Raw genomic sequence first — 22,161 nt, forward strand, 5'->3', positions numbered from 1 at the left:
GCATCAAACCAGTCTCAGGGCTGAAGACCACAACAACAACAACAACAACATAGTGGTGTCGAAGTAATAAGGTGGTTGCGTGGTACCTTCTCTGCAGAAAGGGACGGGGTGTAGTTTGCGGTGTCCCCAGTCTGTCCACTTTGTCCCACACCGCACTCTCTAGATTTTTCTTTTTTTTGTGTGCAATGGTTAAGGTTGTGTTAAGCGTGACAACAGGCAGCTTTTTCCGTTTCTGACACTTCCTGGAAAAATGTATGTCGTTTTATAACACACTGTCAAAATTTCCCCGCCATACCTAAACTAACATGAAAATATACACCAAATATTCTACACGTACACCAAAGGACACGCTACACAAACATAATAATTCCGTGTGTTTGAGCGGCCTGGTGCAAGTAATTCTATTGGTCACCATTTCGGGACCTGCCTATCCCTCACAAACCACAGTAATCCTAACTGCGGAGAGGAGCGTAGAGTGAAGAATCTGAACTACATGTCCTTGTTGGCAAATCTTCACATCTCTGAGAGCACAAGGCTAGACTAAAGGCACACTAAAATATTACTTGCTGACCGGGATTCGATTTCGCGGCCTTTCGGTTTCCATGTGCGCCCTTTACCTTTACACCATCGCGCCTGCCGCACCCCACAGTCAGTGATGGCTGCTGCAGTCTCTTGCTACTGTGCGTCGCAACCCCCCCTCCCAGTGCCCCAATCGACTTTTTATCTACACGTTACTCTACTGATGTTCACACACCCAGGCGCTAGTTAATTGTCACCCCTAGAGGCACGAAACATTTAAACTAGCTTGAAACACATTTTTTGCTTCGTCAGTGTTATAATTAGGTATCTGGATTTTTATTGTTATTTCTGCACATACGAAAGCATATGCTGAAATGCTTTTCCCTCAGCTCTTTCACAACCAACCTGAAAGTAGTATTTATCTATTAACTCTGTTAATCATATTACACTCCTGGAAATGTAAAAAAGAACACATTGTCACCGGTGTGTCAGACCCACCATACTTGCTCCGGACACTGCGAGAGGGCTGTACAAGCAATGATCACACGCACGGCACAGCGGACACACCAGGAACCGCGGTGTTGGCCGTCGAATGGCGCTAGCTGCGCAGCATTTGTGCACCGCCGCCGTCAGTGTCAGCCAGTTTGCCGTGGCATACGGAGCTCCATCGCAGTCTTTAACACTGGCAGCATGCCACGACAGCGTGGACGTGAACCGTATGTGCAGTTGACGGACTTTGAGCGAGGGCGTATAGTGGGCATGCGGGAGGCCGGGTGGACGTACCGCCGAATTGCTCAACACGTGGGGCGTGAGGTCTCCACAGTACATCGATGTTGTCGCCAGTGGTCGGCGGAAGGTGCACGTGTCCGTCGACCTGGGACCGGACCGCAGCGACGCACGGATGCACGCCAAGACCGTAGGATCCTACGCAGTGCCGTAGGGGACCGCACCGCCACTTCCCAGCAAATTAGGGACACTGTTGCTCCTGGGGTATCGGCGAGGACCATTCGCAACCGTCTCCATGAAGCTGGGCTACGGTCCCGCACACCGTTAGGCCGTCTTCCGCTCACGCCCCAACATCGTGCAGCCCGCCTCCAGTGGTGTCGCGACAGGCGTGAATGGAGGGACGAATGGAGACGTGTCGTCTTCAGCGATGAGAGTCGCTTCTGCCGTGGTGCCAATGATGGTCGTATGCGTGTTTGGCGCCGTGCAGGTGAGCGCCACAATCAGGACTGCATACGACCGAGGCACACAGGGCCAACACCCGGCATCATGGTGTGGGGAGCGATCTCCTACACTGGCCGTACACCACTGGTGATCGTCGAGGGGACACTGAATAGTGCACGGTACATCCAAACCGTCATCGAACCCATCGTTCTACCATTCCTAGACCGGCAAGGGAACTTGCTGTTCCAACAGGACAATGCACGTCCGCATGTATCCCGTGCCACCCAACGTGCTCTAGAAGGTGTAAGTCAACTACCCTGGCCAGCAAGATCTTCGGATCTGTCCCCCATTGAGCATGTTTGGGACTGGATGAAGCGTCGTCTCACGCGGTCTGCACGTCCAGCACGAACGCTGGTCCAACTGAGGCGCCAGGTGGAAATGGCATGGCAAGCCGTTCCACAGGACTACATCCAGCATCTCTACGATCGTCTCCATGGGAGAATAGCAGCCTGCATTGCTGCGAGAGGTGGATATACACTGTACTAATGCCGACATTGTGCATGCTCTGTTGCCTGTGTCTATGTGCCTGTGGTTCTGTCAGTGTGATCATGTGATGTATCTGACCCCAGGAATGTGTCAATATAGTTTCCCCTTCCTGGGACAATGAATTCACGGTGTTCTTATTTCAATTTCCAGGAGTGTATCTGAATGTTGTCAAAAAACTGAGAGCCAAGTCAGCACCAAACCACTCAATCATCTACAAGTTATCTATTTTACAAATTGACTGTTGCGGTTTTTTCGACTTTTCAAAACCGTGAGAGAGTGGTTTTCAGCAGTACATCATGAATGTATTCAATAGAAGCATGTCGACGTAGTTTTAATGTACCCATTGTTGAAAAGATAGGAAGATGGCTTTTTAAGGACCTAACCTCCAGTAAAAAAAAACCGCAGCAGTTATGACCCTTCCACAAACCTCACGCATACAGTTCTGAAAATCCTAAAAGATATATTATCTACAACGAACTTCTCTAGACAATAAGAAGTATTCGTCCTAGAAGTGTTAAATATTTTCTGGATTGCGGAGGTTTATTTAGAAATAATTGCCGACCCAACTGAGCTACTGAGAATGATGTTCTCTGACATACGTATATAAGTACTTTTACACAGTGTTTGTCAGAATATGTCTCGTTTCTGACTACCTGTTACAAAAAATCTCCCTTTTTGTCTGATACTTGCAGTATTTCATATTAATAAAGTGCATTGGCTATATCTATTCAGAGGAATAGAATACATATTATTACACTATTTTGATTACTTGTATTGGTGTGAGATGACCGTTTGTAACGCTATAATATTTATTTTAAAATGTGAGGCCACAGACCGTGAGGGGAAGGGATGCGCCAACCATTATCTTCAGTAACCTCAGTCAGTTTCTGCTTCACCTACCGTATTTCGTTGGTTAGAGTAGGGTTAGAAATAGATTGATATAACGGGAGTTCCTAGCTCCCACGAAGACCGGGCACATACAGCAAACTATTCATTCATTCACTGCTGGCATAACTTTCATTGATAGTGTAAGTAGGCTGTTTAGGTTTTTTTTTTATTGGTAACGCCACGTAGCGCTCTGTATGAAAATCACTAGCTGTGCTGTGTGCAGTCTGTGGCTGGTTTGCATTGTTGTTTGCTATTGTAGTGTCGGGGAGTTGGATGTCAACAGCGCGTAGCGTTGCGCGGTTGGAGGTGAGCCGCCAGCAGTGGTGGATGTGGGGAGAGAGATGGCGGAGTTTTGAGAGCGGATGATCTGGACGTGTGTCCATCAGAGACAGTAAATTTGTAAGACTGGATGTCATGAACTGATATGACAACACTATTAAGGTAAATAAATTGTTTGTTCTCTATCAAAATCTTTCATTTGCTAACTATGCCTATCAGTAGTTAGTGCCTTCAGTAGTTTGAATCTTTTATTTAGCTAGCCGTAGTGGCGCTCGCTGTATTGCAGTAGTTCGAGTAACGAAGATTTTTGTGAGGTAAGTGATTTATGAAACGTATAGGTTAATGTTAGTCAGGGCCATTCTTTTGTTATTGAAAGTCAGATTGCGTTGCGCTAAAAATATTGTGTGTCAGTTTAGTGTTGATCAGAATAGGTAAAGAGCGAAATGTCTGAGTACGTTCAGTTCTGCTCAGCTTTTTGAAAGTCAAATAATGTAAGAGGTTTATCAGCATAGTAATTCATTAATTTTTCAAAGGGGACGTTTCAGTAGCAATGGATAACTCCGCGTCATGCTGTTTATTTGAAACTTTTCGGTCCTGTTTGCCCGTATATTCTCGCTTTCGAGACGAAGTAACGAAGTTTGTCATCATTTTATGCAGCAAGTATATTAAATGTATGTCATTCTACGATAATCTGAGCATTTGCTGCCGTGCTGCGATAGAGGCAGGAGAGCTGAAGGACTCACCTGCTCGCACGCCGTCCTGCAGGATCCGCTGACGTCAGAGCAGCACGAGGCGTCTGCAACACACAAGTCTTGCTCACTGCACGAAAATCACCCACAGGGAAGATGCAAGAAACACAGCATTTATTATAAGGCAATATTATTCTTCTTGATACCGGTTGTTCAACGAGGATCTCTCTCCTTGCAATATTACATGTACTAATTACACAGAAACACAAAATACAAAGAAAAATCACGGTGAAGAGGTTCCACCATGTACATTATTCAGCGAATGGACTGGTTTTTTTACGTTGTTTGCTTACATTCGCTGAAGACAACACGGAGTTTTTATTGCGTTTGGAAATTTGGAAATTTATGAGAAGTTCCTATGGGGCCAAACTGCCGAGGTCCTCGGTCCCTAAGCTTATACACTACTTAACTAACTTAAACTAACTTACGCTAAGGTCAACACACACCCATGTCCGAAAGAGGACTCGAACTTCGGACGGGGGGACCCGCGCAAACCGTTGCCGCCCCGGACCGAGCAGCTGCCCCGCGCGGCTGTGGCGTCTGGGCAGAGCGTGGACTGTGTGTGCACAATGTACAGGTATGGCCTTTTCAATTGCACACTTCTGTGTGGATATAGTACTCAACGGAGCGACTGCCAGACACAATTTCTTTATGAGTGACCACTGATGGCTAGCAGTAGCTGTTTTTAGCAACGCTGATCTTGTGTTTGGCAATTCTATTCCCAGTTTATGAAGGGAACATCAACTACCCGTCATATGTCTTGGTTTTAATTTGTCTAAATAAGTAAATACCGTCTTTTGTATATCTTCTTCATGTGTACAGCACAGTCATACATCTGTTGCATGAAAGCGACAGCCGGCCGAAGTGGCCGTGCGGTTAAAGGCGCTGCAGTCTGGAACCGCAAGACCGCTACGGTCGCAGGTTCGAATCCTGCCTCGGGCATGGATGTGTGTGATGTCCTTAGGTTCGTTAGGTTTAACTAGTTCTAAGTTCTAGGGGACTAATGACCTCAGCAGTTGAGTCCCATAGTGCTCAGAGCCATTTGAACCTGAAAGCGACATTTCTCCACTTAGGCAATATATTCAGTAAAATCTCTTCTTAGTTATACAACATGTTTAGGTTTAAAAGACCATTTTCGTGAGATACCCACACCGAAGTGACATACACATGAAAATGGCAGTAAAATCACGCGATGTGCTAGCGTAAGTCATGGTTTATAAATCGCATTGTTCGTGATGGTTTGGCACGTAGTGGGTGCTGTGGAGTCACCGCCAGACACCACACTTGCTAGGTGGTAGCCTTTAAATCGGCCGCGGTCCATTAGTATACGTCGGACCCGCGTGTCGCCACTGTCAGTGATAGCAGACCGAGCGCCACCACACGGCAGGTCTAGAGAGACGTACTAGCACTCGTCCCAGTTGTACAGCCGACTTTGCAAGGAACGGTTCACTGACAACTACGCTCTCATTTGCCGAGACGATAGTTAGCATAGCCTTCAGCTACATTTGCTACGACCTAGCAAGGCGCCATAGCTTGATAAGTAATATTGTGAAGCCTGTATCATCAAGAGCGATGTTCTACAAATGTGGATTAAAGTTAAGTATTCCAGAAGCTACGTACTTTTCTTTATAGCATTCATTACGTATCCTGTTTCAGACCTCACGCCAGCCTGCGTGAGTTTAAGTGCGTGCCTTTCGGCTTCCTCTCATTGTGTCTAGGCTGTCTTGCCTAGACACAACAGGTGCAAATATTTTTCCCCTCAAGTTCACCGCCAATGCGTTTGTCTTTGATGACAGGACAGTTTCTATGATTGAAAACTTTTATAAAACTGTGTCGTCTTGTATTGTCCTGTCTTTTCGTTAGTGTTAGCTATCTGATAAAGGGTTACAGTATACTGTTCACATATCTAACATTAAGCTAGTATTTGCTGAAAAATGTTCGGTCTAGTAATTCGTGTTGCACCAACTACACACTGCTCATCTGTATCTACAACTACAACTACTTAGCTACTATGCAAGTCAAACTTAAGTGCCTGGCAGTGGCTTCACCGAACCACCTTCACAATAATTCTCTATTACTGCACTCTAGAACAGCGTGCGGGAAAAAACCAACGCCTTCATCTTTCCATGCGAGCTCTGAGCAGGAGGTTGGTGATTGAAATTTTGTGGGAAGATCCCGCCACAACAAGAAACACCTACTTTGATTATGTTCACCCCAAATCCTCTATCATCTTAGTGACACACTCTCCCTATTTCTCATTAATGCGTATCGTGCTCTCCTTCTTTGAACTTTCTCGATGTAATCCTTTAATCCCATTTGGTAAGAATTCCACACCGAGCAGCAGTAGTCCAAACGAGGACGGACAAGCACATTGTAGCAGTCTCTTTAGTAGATCTGTTGCATCTTCTAAATGTTCTGCCACGAAAATAGAGTCTCTCGTTCGTTTTCAATTTAAATTGTTCAAAACTGTAATTCCTAGGTACTTAGTTGAATTTACGACCTTTAGATTTGATTAATATATCGAGTAACCGAAGTTTAAAGGATTCATTTTAGCACTCATGTGGATGTCCTCACATTTTTCATTATTTATGATCAATTGCCAATTTTGGCACGATACGGAATTATCTAATTCGTTTTGAAATTTTTTTGATCTCCTGATAACTTAACTAGGTGTTAAATAACAACCAAGGCGGCAGCTCAGATTGTCTCCTCAACCGTTATATATACACTACTGGCCATCAAAATTGCTACACCACGAAGATGACGTGCTACAGACGCGAAATGTAACCGACAGGAAGAAGATGCTGTGATGTACAAATGATTAGCTTTTCAGAGCATTCACACAAGGTTGGCACCTACAACGTGCCGACATGAGGAAAGTTTCCAACCGATTTCTCACACACAAACAGCAGTTGGCTGGCGTTGCCTGGTGAAACGTTGTTGTGATGCCTCGTGTAAGGAGGAGAAATGCGTACCATCACGTTTCCGACTTTGATGAACGTCGGATTGTAGCCTATCGCGATTGCGGTTTATCGTATCGCGACATTGCTGCTCGCGTTGGTCGAGATCCAATGACTGTTATCAGAATATGGAATCGGTGGGTTCAGGAGGGTAATACGGAACGACGTGCTGGATCCCAACGGCCTCGTATCACTAGCAGTCGAGATGACAGGCATCTCATCCGCATTGCTGTAACGGATCGTGCAGCCACGTCTCGATCCCTGAGTCAACAGATGGGGACGTTTGCAAGACAACAACCATCTGCAAGAACAGTTCGACGACGTTTGCAGCAGCATGGACTATCAGCTCGGAGCTCGGAGACCATGGCTGCGGTTACCCTTGACGCTGCATCACAGACAGGAGCGCCTGCGATGGTGTACTCAACGACGAACCTGGGTGTACGAATGGCAATACGTCATTTTTTCGGATGAATCCAAGTTCTGTTTACAGCATCATAATGGTTGCAACCGTGTTAGGCGACATCATGGTGAACGCACATTGGAAGCGTGTATTCGCCATCGCCATACTGGCGTATCACCCGGCGTGATGGTATGTGGTGTCATTGGTTACACGTCTCGGTCACCTCTTATTCGCACTGACGGCACTTTGAACAGTGGACGTTACATTTCAGATGTTTTACGATCCGTGGCTCTACCCCTCATTCGATCCCTGCGAAATCCTACATTTCAGCAGGATAATGCACGACCGCATGTTGCAGGTCCTGTACGGGCCTTTCTGGATACAGAAAATGTTCGACTCTTGCCCTGGCCAGCACATTCTCCAGATATCTCACCAATTGAAAACGTCTGGCCAATGGTGGCCGAACAACTGGCTCCTCACAATACGCCAGTCACTACTCTTGATGAACTGTGGTATCGTGTTGAAGCTGCATGGGCATCTGTACCTGCACACGCCATCCAAGCTCTGTTTGACTCAATGCCCAGGCGTATCAAGGCCTTTGTTACGGCCATAGGTGGTTGTTCTGGCTACTGATTTTTCAGAATCTATGCACCCAAATTACGGGAAAATGTAATCATATGTCAGTTCTAGTATAATATATATGTCCAATGAATACCCGTTTATAATCTGCATTTCTTCTTGGTGTAGCAATTTTAATGGCCAGTAGTGTAAAAGGGAACAGCAGCGAGCGTGTAACACTACCTTATGGAACTCCAGAAACAATTTTTGTTTTATTCGGTGATTTGCCGTCAACTACTGCGAAGTGCGACTTCTCCGACAGGAAATCACGAATCCTGTCGCATAACTCAGATAATATTCCATAAGCATGCAATTTGATTACATGCCGCATATGAGGCACGGTGCGAAGAGCCGTCTGGAAATCTAGAAATACGGAATCGGTTTGAAATCCCCTGTCGACAGCTATCAACACTTCGTGTGGGTAAAGAACTACTTGTGTTTTACAAGAACGACGTTTTCTAAATCTCAGTTGATTGTGAGTCAACAGACCGTTCTCTTCGAGGTAATTTATAATGTTTGAACACTTTGTGTGTTCCAGTATCCTGTTGAATATCGACTTTAATCATATACAGGTCTGTACTTTAGTGGATTGCTCCTATTGCCTTCCTTGAATATTTGTGTGACCTGTGCAACTTTCAAGACCTTGGCTACAGATTTGCCATAAACGCGTTCAAATGCGTGTCAAATCTTATGGGACTTCACTGCTAAGGTCTTCAGTCCCTACGCTTACACACTACTTAACCTAAGTTATCCTAAGGACAAACAGACACACCCATGCCCGAGGGAGGACTCGAACCTCCGGCGGTACCAGCCGCCCAGTCCATGACTGCAGCGCCCTAGACCGCTCGGCTAATCCCGCGCGGCACATATTTATCGTCGAGGGAGCGGTTGTATATGATTGTTAAGTATGGAGCTGATGCATCAGCATAATCTGAAAGGAACCTAACTGGTATACAATATGGACCGTGCCAGAGGGTATCTCCTTCTAAGTTACTCATGTTGGCAGGTGTTCTTGATTCCCTGAAACTCCTGTTTTGCCTGCCTGCAGAGGCTGTTGATGTAACTGATGACGATACTTAGAACCCCATCGTCGATTAGTCAGCGATTGCAATACTCCATAGACGAAACCATTCATCATCCTGGCCGTCAGGTACAGACTGCAACTACCAAATGCAGCTCTGACATCGAGCGAAAGTATCTCAGTTAGTCAGTAAGTGCAGCATCATTTGCTCAATGGCGCAATGATTTTCTCAGACTTCTCTCCAAAACGTAATAGGTATATAAGACATTAATAAACTGAAGTGTGTACTGACTGGAAAGAGATGCAGTACTTACAAGTCACATAATTTAAGCCAGAAAGGCGACGTCATGAAAAGTTGTAAATAAGCGTTTTGTTGCAACCCGTGTTCACTCAGGTACGAGCAGCCCTTAGCGCTCACCATCTTATCTTATTTACAACTTTTCATGTTGTCGCCTTTCCGGCTTAAATTTTTTTTAGAATGTGACTTGTACGTACTGCATCTCTTTCAGGCAGTACCCACTTCAGTTTATTAATGTCATATATACCTATTATGTTTTATAACAGTTCGTTTAATTCTGAAGTCGACGCTCATAGTAGCGTCGAAACCTGGTCAATTTTGACTTAATATTTGTGACCGAGGGCTTATTTGTTCTAATATAGTTCAACTAAAACCAGTACACGACCTACCGAAGAACCGAGTAACGGGCCGTGGCGATTGGAGCCTACTCCCCAGTGTTGGTTCTTGTACAACGCTGAACGTATCACTTGGGTGATACTGTATTCAGCGATCTATAACCTTTACTTAATACGTTGAGAGATGGCATGAGCCCCCTCTCATATTTCTATCTTACTCTGAGTAATTCGATTTTCCTCTCTAATTGCATGCGGTGAAAAGTTGCTATTCCTTCACACGCGGACTTCCCACGAAGCGTCTCTAGTCACCTGGGTGGTCCGGTGACAGGCGGGTTATGCTGATTTTGAAAGGGTTACGCCGACGGGTGTGAGGGAGTCGAGTGGATGCTTTCCAGACGCCGACATTGTCATAAGAGCGGCGGCGACACGCCCACAGGGGCCTGACTGAGTGGTCGGGCTAGAGATTCCGTTACTTCGCAGAAACTTAGTGAAAACACTTTATTGCGGGCTACCAGCCAGGTGTGGGAATGATTTGTGTTCCCAGGCAGTCTTGGCGGGCAAATTCCCGCGTTTTCTCCAAAATCATAACTGTGATTGGCTTGCTCACGGGATAGCTTCGTGACGTAGCAAAATCGGCGCAGAAACTGGCGCCAAGTATCTCCATTGGTGAACTAGTACTGAGTTGGCAATAGAGTGGAATTTTCCGCCGGTTTCCGAGTTGCTGATTGGAACGTTTAACCACGGCCACTGTCGTGGGGGCGGGAATGTTCTGTGTTCGGCTTGTACGGGTGCTCTTGAGAGGGTCGGCTCTCGCCTTCCGGTCGGAGTAGCTTACAAGACTGAGCTCTTTCTGCTCTGGACAGTCTGCCTTCCGTTGGCTGTCTAATATACTTTTGTTTAATTGTAACTGTTTGACGAAGTTGCTGAAATTTCGACTTCAACGTAACTTTCCGAGTACAGTTGTCAATTGAGCGTTCTGTGTACAAGCGGCCTATGTTATCTGTCTTGAGCAGTTTTGGCTAAAGTTGACTATATCGGAGTTACTGTGTGACTTCGCTTGTCAAAATCAATCACTGTACCGTCAGTGATTGTGTGGCGGGCCTTCTTTGTCTCCCTCAGAGGCGCATTTGTATTGCTAGGAAGTCTTTAGTCTGGAACAACCAGACCAGGATAGTTTGTTTCGGGCTATAGTCGCGACATTATCATCACCACGACGGGACGTCGAAGCAACCAGCCATCGCCTCCGGTACGCCAGATCGTGTCCTTGCAGTTAAGAAGACAGCTTGGGTATGTCCGCAGAACCAGCAGATTAGGGAATTTTGCTAGGTGATAATCAAAGCTCAGCAGAGCGCGCCTGTTCGTCTTTTCTAACTTTGTTCTGTCTTGGGTGTTCATTTTCTGAGTTCTCACTACTGCAGCAGCAATTAATGTTGGGTTGGCTGGGTGTTTCTCTTTAAATTTGAGTTGCAAGGAATTGGCTCCACATACCACTTCGTGATAAATGTCACAATCTAGTTTGTGGCCAACTTCACCTTCACAGCATTTATTTGAGTATCCAATTTGACGTATTCTAAATGTTTCATGTGTTTTGTTTATTATTTTGAGTTTGGTCATAATAAATCACATTGTTATTTTTGGACAGAACTTTCATTCTGTGGATCGGTAAAGCAACCCTTTCATTTCTCACTATGTTAATGAAACATTCCTTTATTTAATTAATTTCTATCAAATTAAATTATTGCAGGTGCCAAACTCTTTTCTACTCCACTTGCAGGGTCGATTACAGTCAGTTTGCGTTTCTTCTTAATCCATGTGCAACAGCAAAAGTCGGAGTTAGTAAAGGAGAGCTTAGAGCATCATTTACATATGAATATTCTAGAAGAATTTAGTGCTAAATACACTGCTAGCCCCAGCACCTCGCAACGTATATATGTGAAAAAAGTACTGCAATATTTAGCAGATTTAACTAGGAAAGTAATAGGTCCAGGAGGTTATGGGTGCTCGTTGTTATGGGGAAGAGCTCTGGAAGCGATTTGTGTCGGCAGCTGGTGTGCGAGGGACGTCCGAAAGCGTTGCCAGTTCCACCACGAGGGTGATCAGGGGCGTCGCAGAGGAATTCGCAATTAAGGGCAGGCGGCACGGCGGCTGGCAGCTGAAACAGGCGTCGCGACGGCGCGCCACTACCGCGGCGGGTGGCGCTGTCTGGCGGCGGCGCCTGCAACCGCGCGAGAAGGGGTTGCGGCGCCGGCCGACCACTTGCTGCGGCTCGAGGACGTCATTAAGGCAGCGCCCGGGGCCGAGGTGCGCCCAGGTGCTCCTGGCCTGCATTGGCGGCCGCGTGGAGGGCCCCTTGTGGGGGGGGGAGGGGGGGGGGAATGGCGTGTGAGAGGTGTGCCGCGACTCGTGACGTCTCGTCCACATCAAAGCTCCTGCCTGTCGAGTGCTTCTGAGTGACGCGAGCGCGAGGGGCCGCAGAATTTTCAGCTGAAGTAGGATTCATGGCGGGGAGGTGGGTAAGATCATAAGCAACGCCGCCACCAAACGATCACATTGTTCAGCGGGCACTTTTGTACGGTATAGGGAGCAAAGGAAGGATCTGTAACTACCCGATCAAAGTGTATCAGTGTGATGTCACTTTGTTACTCCTCTCTCTGCGCCGGGACAGGCCTCGGAAGGTCCAACGGGATCGACCCACCGCCCCGTCATCCTCAAAAAATGGTTCAGATGGCTCTGAGCACTATGGGACTTAACATCTGAGGTCATCAGTCCCTTTAAACCTAACTAATCTAAGGACATCACACACATCCATGCCCAAGGCAGGATTCGAACCTGCGACCGTAGCGGTCGCGCGGTTCCAGACTGAAGCGCCTAGAACCGCTCGGGCACACCGGCCGGCCGTCATTCTCACCCGATAGGCGTCACTAGATGCGGAGATCGAGGGGCATGTGGTCAGCACACCACTCTCTTGCCGTTGTCGGTTTTCGTGACCGGAACCACTACTTCTCGATCGAGTAGCTCCTCAGTTGGCCTCAGGACTGGGTGCTTCCCGCTTGCCAACAGCTCTCGGCAGACGTGGACGCTCATCCACACAAGTGATAGCCAAGCCCGACAGCGCTTAACTTCGGTGGTCTGTCGGGAACCGTTGTTGTCACTGAGCAAGGATGCTAACTCACTTTGTTGGCTTTAATTTTGAAAAAAGACTGGAATTTAGGGTTAACATCTTCTTGAAGACAAGTTTCTTAGAGGCGGATCACAAGCTCGGATTTGGGTAGCATATAGGTAAAGCTTTCATGAACCGAAGGTTGGTTTGAAGACCACATTTCGGTACTAGGGGTGATCTCATTGGAAGTGGTATGCCCTTCCAGAATAAGATTTTCACTCTACAGCGGAGTGTGCGCTGATATGAAACTTCCTGGCAGATTAAAACTGTGTGTCGGACCGAGACACGAACTCGGGACCTTTGTCTTTCGCGGGCAAGTGCTCTACCAACAGAGCTACCCAAGCACGACTGACGCCTCGTCCTCACAGCTCTTGGTATGCGCTTCTCTTTCTCCGATGTTGAAATACCCACCAAGTTAATTATAGGGAGATCTACAGTTTAACGTGAACTCTGAATCTAGTGCAGTGTGGCAGTTTTCACATTGCAGGTACTGCTAGAGGTGAAAGGAATGACCTTTTTTTTTTTTATTTGGTAATCAGTCTTCTGACTGGTTTGATGACGCTCTCCACCAATACCAATTCCCCTCCTTGACAACCTCTTCATTTCACAGCAGCACTTAAAACCTTTGCCCTCAATTATTTGCTCTTGAACTCCAATCTCTACCTTCCTATACGGTTTTTGCCCTCTACAGCTCCCTCTAGTACCATGGAATGCATTAACTGATCCCTTAACAGATGTCCTATCATTCTGCCTCTTCTACTTGTCAGTGTTTTCCACATATTCCTTTTGTCTCCGATTCTACGCAGAACGTCCTCATTCGTTACCTTATCAGTCCACCTAATTCTCAACATTCGTCTGTAGCACCACATTTCAAATGCTTCGATTCTCTTCCGTTCCGCTTTTCCCACAGTCCATGTTTTACTACCATACAACGTACATTCTCAGAAATTTCTTCTTGAACTTAAGACCTATGTTTGATACTAGTAGACTTATCTTGGCCAGGAATGCCCTTTTTGCTATTGCTAGTCTGCTTTTGATGTCCTCCTTCTTTCGTCCGTCGTTGGTTATTTTACTGGCTAGGTAGCAGAATTCCTTCATCTGCCACCTGACCTTCAATCCTGATGTAACGTTTCCCGCTGTTCTCATTTCTGCAACTTTTCGTACCTTTCGTCTGTGCAACTAGCAACTTTTTTTTTGTCAAGCATCCGTTATCACCAATAAAAACACCTACGTCTTTTCTTCATCTTTAACAGTCGATCCACTGTGTGTCCATAAACGATTCTCCTTTAATTTAATATTCCCATATCTTACTTCCCAACAATCTCTGCAAGCGACACTGTCGAAGCAGTTTGTCAGCGCCTCCTTTCTGAGATTTTAAAATTAAATAACTGTAGCTCTTGTAGATGTCTTTCACAGAAGGAGACCAAACTTTTGGCACAGAAACCTGTCTTAAGCAGTCGTCACATGGACTGTGCATTCGAATACCAACGATTAGAGTGCTGAGTTTGTAACGTCGAAGTGTGGAAAAAGCACACTGCGGATTTTCTTTTGAATGTGCAGAGCACAATAAATCATGTCAGATATTCTGAACATGACTTGAATGTAGACCAGTGAGATGGAAGAATGACACCTAAGTCACATGGAAGCCATCTCTCTTATCAGTAGAGTGTTGGGAGATGTCATACTGGATTTCAGTTATTTGGTAGGTTTTATGTTATAACTAACATCTTATGAATAAATGTCATTTCAAGGTGCCAGCAGTCTGGGTATCCCTCAAAAATGCGTCACTATTGCCACGATTTGTTGTAATAAAATAACAGGAAACATCATGTTGGTAGCTAAAGAATTTTCGTAAAGTAACTTGTTTGTTATGAAAGCATTCCATTTCAAGGCAACCAACGGCACACTGAAGATCCATCAGAAATGCATTGTTCTTGGTATGATTGTCTGTTAATCACATATCGGCGACTGAAACATTCAGCTGACGGTAATCCACAAAACATGGTCGAACCTTCTGGAAGGTCAGCATAGTGTACTGGGTAGAGACGCTGAGCTGTGAAATTACGAAGTGGTATTAGCTGTTTAGTGTCTCGTTAGTACTAAATATTTTTTATTCACTTTCACGTTTTCTGAAAGTTTCTTATTAATTTGATAGAAGCGTGTTCTGTAAAATTAGATGTTATTGCAGTATAATTACGCTCCCTCCCAGAATGAGTTTGATCGATTGGCTTCATCTACAAGAGAGCTTGCACCACTTACAGTAATACACTATTCAAATGAATTAGGGAAAAACATGTATCAACGTCCGGTGTCTTAGATCTGATTTGATACAGGCTGCCCTTGTGTCTTACTATATGGCCCGAAATCTTCGCTTTCAACGTAGGCAATTAAAATCATTCGGCATCTATTGTCTGTGCTATGCATTACAGTGCTAGGTGATCCCTCAGAAGGAAGTAAGAACCGGTACCACAGTGTTTTATAGTGAGGGACACAGATGGCAGTTGTCATTTGTGGACGTTGTATTCAACCAAGCACATGCAGTGCAACACCTTAATGCAATGCAAGCTGTAAGGTCGATCTGTTTGATCCAAAAGGGATCGACTTTCGGTCATGTTGCTGCAGATGCCAATGCCACTCTTTGTGTCGCCCATAGGTTGTGGACACGTTACGGGTAGACAGGTCAGTACCCAAGGTCAGTTGGCGAAGGTCGCCGATGCATTAGAACGCCACTTGAGGACCGATATCTGGGCATCTCTACATTCCGGCGTCTCATTGATACCGCTACAGCACTGCAAGACGATCTCAGAAGGGCCATTGGACCATTGTGCCCGATCAAATGGTAATGAACAGGTTACGAGAATGGACCCTACGAAATACACTATTGGCCATTATAATTGCTACACCAAGAAGATGACGTGCTACAGACGCGAAATGTAACCGACAGGAACAAGATGCGGTGATATGCAAATGATTAGCTTGTCAGAGCATTCACACAAGGTTGGCGCCGGTGGCGACACCTACAACGTGCTGACATGAGGAAAGTTTCCAACCGATTTCCCATACACAAACAGCAGTTTACCGGCGTTGCCTGGTGAAACGTTGTTGTGATGCCCTGTGTAAGGAGGACAAATGCGTACCACCAGGTTTCCGACTTTGATAAAGGTCGGTTTGTAGCCTATCGCGATTGCGGTTTACCGTATCGCATTGCTGCTCTCGTTGGTCGACATCCAATGACTGTTAGCAGAATATGGAATCGGTGAGTTCAGGAGGGTAATACGGAACGCCGTGCTTGATCCCAAAGGCCTCGTATCACTAGCAGTCGAGATGACAGGCATCTTATCCGAATGGCTGTAACGGATCGTGCAGCCACGTCTCGATCCCTGAGTCAACAGATGGGGACGTTTGCAAGACAACAACCATTTTCACGAACAGTTCGACTACGTTTGCAGCAGCATGGACTATCAGCTCGGAGACCATGGCTGCGGTTACCCTTGATGCTCCATCACAGACAGGAGCGCCTGTGATGGTGTACTCAACGACGAACCTGCGTGCACGAATAGCAAAACATGATTTTTTAAGATGAATACAGGTTCTGTTTATAGCATGATGATGTTCGCATCCATGTTTGGCGACATCGCGGTGAACACTGAAAGCGTGTATTCGTCATCGCCATACTGGCGTATCACCCGGCGTGATGGTATGGGGTGCCAGTGGTTACACATCTCGGTCACCTCTTGTTCGCATTGACGGTACTTTGAACAGTGGACGTTACATTTCAGATGTGTTACGACCCGTGGCTCTACCCTTCATTCCTTCATTCGATCCCCGCGAAACCCTACATTTCAGCAGGATAATGCACGACCGCATGTTGCAGATCGTGTACGGGCCTTTCTGGATACAGAAAATGTTCGACTGCTGACCTGGCCAGCACATTCTCCAGATATCTCACCAACTGAAAACGTCTGGTCAATGGTGTCCGAGCAACTGCCTCGTCACAATTCGCCAGTCACCACTCTTGATGAACTGAGGTATCGTGTTGAAGCTGCATAGGCAGCTGTACCTGTACACGCCATCCGAGCTCTGTTTGACTCAATGCGCAGGCGTATAAAGGCCGTTATTACGGCCAGAGGTGGTAGTTCTGGGTACTGATTTCTCAGGATCTATGCACCCAAATTGCGTGAAAATGTAATCACATGTTACTTCTAGTATAATATATTTGTCCAGTGAATACCCGTTAACCATCTACATTTCTTCTTGGTGTAGCAATTTTAATGGCCAGTAGTGTCAATATCCTGCTCGAATACCCCATTTGAAACAAAATCTTGCAGCTCGCCTTCAGTTCTATTGTGCCCATGTCAACTAGCAACTTCATCACTGGCGAAATGTGTTATTCACAGACGAGTCCAGATATTCTCTGATGCAAGGTGATGTTGTGGAGAGGGTCGGCGTTGTCTATGGTCCACGTTACCACCAGACATTACATAGAAGAGATCGTGTTGAACCATCTGGTGGTTACTGCGTACGGTGGTGGCCCTGAATTCCAGGACCGATGGAGCGGACGTTACCATGGATGTCTTGCGAAGCCTGAGTATTAAAGTAATTGAGTGACCATCGGTGAGCCACGACCCAAACACCAGCGTTCATATGTGGGTCATGGCTGACAGTCGTGTCCGTGGTCTTTCTGCTCCATCACAGAGTCTCAGTGAAGAATGGGAGCGGATACCTCAGGATCATATCCACAGACGTACATGGAACATGCCACTAGGTGTCTCGCAATGATAAACGCTGACACAGGGCACACGCGCTATTGAAGCTCTCAGAGTCAAATGAAAATAACTCAGAATGACAGAGTGAATGATTGTTTTCATTTTGTTTTCGACGCTTGTGAGACACGAACGAGGATGCAACGATGTTTTGTTCTGTACTTAATATGTGAAAGATAGTGTTATAATTTGGGAACATAGCCAGTCCTCCTTTATTGCTCAATGGTGTGTGGCAGACGCCCAAAGTCATGTACCCGTAATTTTTCTGAGCAGTGTATCTTGCACACTCTTTTATCAAGTGTAAAGATTGTGCTACTGGATAGAAACACTGATCTAGTAGGAATGGTTCAAATGGCTCTGAGCACTATGGGACTTAACATCTGAGCTTCCCAGTCCCCTAGAACTTAAAACTACTTAAACATAACTAATCTAAGGACAGAACACACATCCATGTCCGAAGCAGGATTTGAAACTCCGACAGTAGCGGCAGCGCGGTTCCAGACTGAAGCGCCCAGAACCGCTCAGCCACAGCGGCAGGCCTAGTAGGAATGAAGTCAAGGTTTTCGGAAAAAATGACACTGATAAAATAATATTTCTTCTTACGTTGGAGACTTGTATATTTGCGTTGCACTATTTGTAATGAAACTTTAATGAGCTAATTTCATTACTGACTGGACATGGAACAACCTTTTTGTCTTACAACTTGTTCGAGGATATGTAAGTTCTTATTTGTGTACACGTCAGTAAGAACGTGACTAGCATGTCTTGTGCGTTTTAATAAATGTAATATAGGAATATTAAGTTCGTCCATTGTCGTAAACAAACTGCGTGATTTGCGCACCAGATACAGACGAGAACTGCCACTGGAGAGCGCTGCAAGTTGCTTGTCCGTTTCAAGAAATGTTGTGTGCTGTGTAGTTCTCGCCGCGAATTGCCACTGGAGTGCGTTGCGATCGTGTGTACCACGTTGAAGCACACGTGTCGTATACACAAGCCGAAGCGTTTCTGCGTTTCTGAGCCTTCAGCAGCACTTCGGAGATCACGTCAATGCTTTGCACGTTGAATGCCATGGCCCGTATGACCACGGTCACGGAATAAGGGTCATGAAACCAAAATGGCCGAGTATATAATTACCGGCCGTGAAATACCGCATTCTTAATTTCTTTCACACAACATGGTCTCTGAAACGCTGCACCACTGCTACTATTTTTGAAACAATGGCTTCTACTATTGCGCGTTAATAAGGGGGGGACGGACACGAAAGCGACCAAATCTCTGAAAAGAAATTATTAGAGTTCCGTTTACTGCATGGTATAGCTTCCGGAACCGTGAATGAGGGTTTTTCTGCAGCACATCATGAATGTATTCAGCGGAAGCATCTCGAGATGTTAAAGTTAAAGAAAAGACTGCTTGAGGATGAAAAGCAGAGTGCATATGGTTTGTGCTAGTTCAACCAGATAAGGCCTAATACAAATCTTTCATTCAGGTTTCCCGTAACTCACATTTTGGAAACTTTGTTTGCCATTTCCTCACAAAAAAAATGGTTCAAATGGCTCTGAGCACTATGAGACTTAACATCTGTGGTCATCAGTCCCCTAGAACTTAAACCTAACTAACCTAAGGACGTCACACACATCCATGCCCGAGGCAGGATTCGAACCTGCGACCGCAGCAGTCGCGCGGTTCCGGACTGAGCGCCTAGATTTCCTCACAAACCACTGAGATTATAGTACTTTAATTCGGCATGTAATTAGTCAATACTATAGTAAAACATTCTGAGGAAGGAATTTGCATGTACTACAATTGTAAGGCATTTACGTAAGAAGAAAGCCGTTAGATTTGGCATACTACTATTTCACAGAAATTTGCAGACCTGCAAAAATATGGCACAAGAAGACACCAGTATTCTGCTCAACAGATATTTGTAATAATGGTATATCAAACTTTGTCCAAAAAAATACGCTAATTTCGTTCTGACAGATTTTTCAAAATCAGTAACTTTTGGACTCACCTTGCTGGAAAATAGTTTATAATTAAAGACTTATAACTTCGACAAGCATGAAAACGTTTGTGTGTATCCACACAACAATCCTTAACAAAAAGAAATTTTCAAATGTGTGTGAAATCTTATGGGACTTAACTGCTAAAGTCATTAGTCCCTAAGTTTACACACTACTTAACCTAAATTATTCTAAGGACAAACACACACACCCCTGCCTGAGGGAAGACTCGAACCTCCTCCGGGACCAGCCGCACAGTCCATGACTGCAGCGCCGCAGACCGCTCGCCTAATCCCGCGCGGCAATCCTTAACAACTGTGTCAAAATTAGGTACATTGCTTTGAAGACTTTGGACTTTATAACATTTCTCTGAAAGTGTTGCAACTTAACATACGTCCCCACTCAACTTTTTGTGGAACGATGCTGTTTTGAAAACAAAGAAACACGCCTGCTACAACACACTTAGACGAAAAGAGGCGCGTATTCCGCGGTGTCGGCGCCACACGCTGAAGGGTGTCGGTCATTAGCAGGCAGCTGAGCGCAACCGCTTTTATCTCGAGGGGCCGGAAGCGAACGGACGCGCTTATCGCGGAGTCGCCTCGAGGCCGCGAGTACTCTGCCCCCGCGCTTCTGTGTTGTTCTCGCCTGTTCTCTCATGTCTCCTCAACAGCAGCCTCGCCGCGCTATCTCAGCGGAACGCCTGTCGTTCGTATCACTTCAGTTGTCAAACAATGCTCGGCCGCAGGTTTTCGGCTCCGACAAGCCGGTAAAAGCTACAGCAATGATAGTTTTGTAGTGCACACTGCGAGGAACTAGGAGGGGCGTAGAGTAAGTAATGCAACACACTTCTTGTCGGCCAATTTCGTTTGAAAAAACGTGGAATTTTTTATGGAACATCGCGAAAGATTCCCGATTCAGCCCCTATGGTGTCATGAAGTTCCGACATGTGGCGGCGCTATTCGTAGCCATCAAAATGTCTTCTGTTACGAAGGTTTTTTTTAGCTAAAAAATCAGAGAATCGCAGATATCTGGCAGTGAACAAAAGCACGGAGAGTCGCTGGGCGAGGCGTCTGTCATCATCGGGACAAGGTCGCGCCAACCTGTCCCATCTCCCGCTTGCCACCAACCGCACACAGCTATTACTCTGGCAGTCTTGGAACATGCGAACACTCTCATTCGAGATGGTCGACGGATTTCAATCAAACACCTCGCTGCACAACTGGACATCTCTGTTGGTAACGCTGACACACTCATCCACCGGTTGGCGTACTCAAAGGCGTGTGCCCGGCGGGTTCCTTGCCGCCTAACAGAAGACCTTAAAAAGCAACGAAGGGCCATCTGTGTGGAATTGCTTGCGCGTTACGAGGTTTCTGGGACAATTTTTTGTCGAATATCCTCAGAGGCGATGAAACATAGGTTCATCACGTCTAACCGGAAACAAAACGGCAATCCGTAGAGAGGCGACACAGCACTTCTCCTCTGAAGAAAATAGTCAAAGACACACCCTCAGTTGGTAAAGCCTAGGCGACAACCATCTGGAATTCTGAAGGTATTATCCTGTTCGACGTTCTCATGGTGCAACTCTCAAGTGTATCGTGCTACCCTCATAAAATTGGCGAAAGAACTTCCGCGTGTTCGTCGGCACCAAAACACAAATCGAACTTCTCCATCTCCATGACAACGCAAGGCCCTAAACAAGTCTGTGCACTCCCATATTTCACTGGACTGTTCTTCCTCGTCCACCCTTCAGCCAGGGTCTCGCACCTGAAGACTTTCTTGTGTTTTCGACAATGAAGGATGCAGTCCGCAGGAACCAGTAGGTGGATGTTGCGGAGGTTATTGATGCAGCAAGGTACAATGATCGCATCCTTCCCAGTAAAGTGCGGCCAGGCCGTCGCCTCTAACGGAGATGAAAACCAGGGTTTTGTAGCTAAAAGAGTGGGGATTAATATGGTGAATTGGAATCCTGAATAAAACCAACTTGCTTTCAGAAAATAAATATGTTACAGTACTTAATGAACCTCCTCGTAAGTTTCGATGAGAATAATTTGGGAATTCTCTCAAACGTGGGCTATGTAAATGTCAAAACTATGAGAGATTTATGTTCTGCAGCGCTTTTCATCGACATCTATATTTATACTCCGCAAGACACCCAACGGTTTGGGGGGGGGGGGGGAGGGCACCTTACGTGCCACTGTCATTACCTCCCTTTCCTGTTCCAGTCGCGTGTCGTTCGCGGGAAGAACGACTGCCGGAAAGCCTCCGTGCGCGCTCGAATCTCTCCAATTTTACATTCGTGATCACCTCGGGAGGTATAAGTAGGGGGAAGCAATATATTCGATACCTCATCAAGAAACGCACCCCCTCAAAACCTGGACAGCAAGCTACACCACGATGCAGAGCGCCTCTCTTGCAGAGTCTGCCACTTGAATTTGCTGAACATCTCCGTAACGCTATC

At 46.0% G+C, this 22,161-nt stretch overlaps 1 protein-coding gene across 1 annotated transcript in view; it reads right to left on the minus strand.

Moving 5' to 3' along the window:
• Positions 1–22,161, minus strand: part of LOC124593770 (reversion-inducing cysteine-rich protein with Kazal motifs-like) — a 386,189-nt gene that overhangs the window by 279,737 nt on the left and 84,291 nt on the right. The window contains exon 2 of the mRNA XM_047132119.1: positions 4,143–4,195. Within this exon, the coding sequence (XP_046988075.1) occupies positions 4,143–4,195 (53 nt within the window). The remainder of the gene's footprint in view (positions 1–4,142; positions 4,196–22,161) is intronic.

This window comes from Schistocerca americana, chromosome 2, assembly GCF_021461395.2.
Source record: "Schistocerca americana isolate TAMUIC-IGC-003095 chromosome 2, iqSchAmer2.1, whole genome shotgun sequence".
NCBI lineage: Eukaryota > Metazoa > Arthropoda > Insecta > Orthoptera > Acrididae > Schistocerca > Schistocerca americana.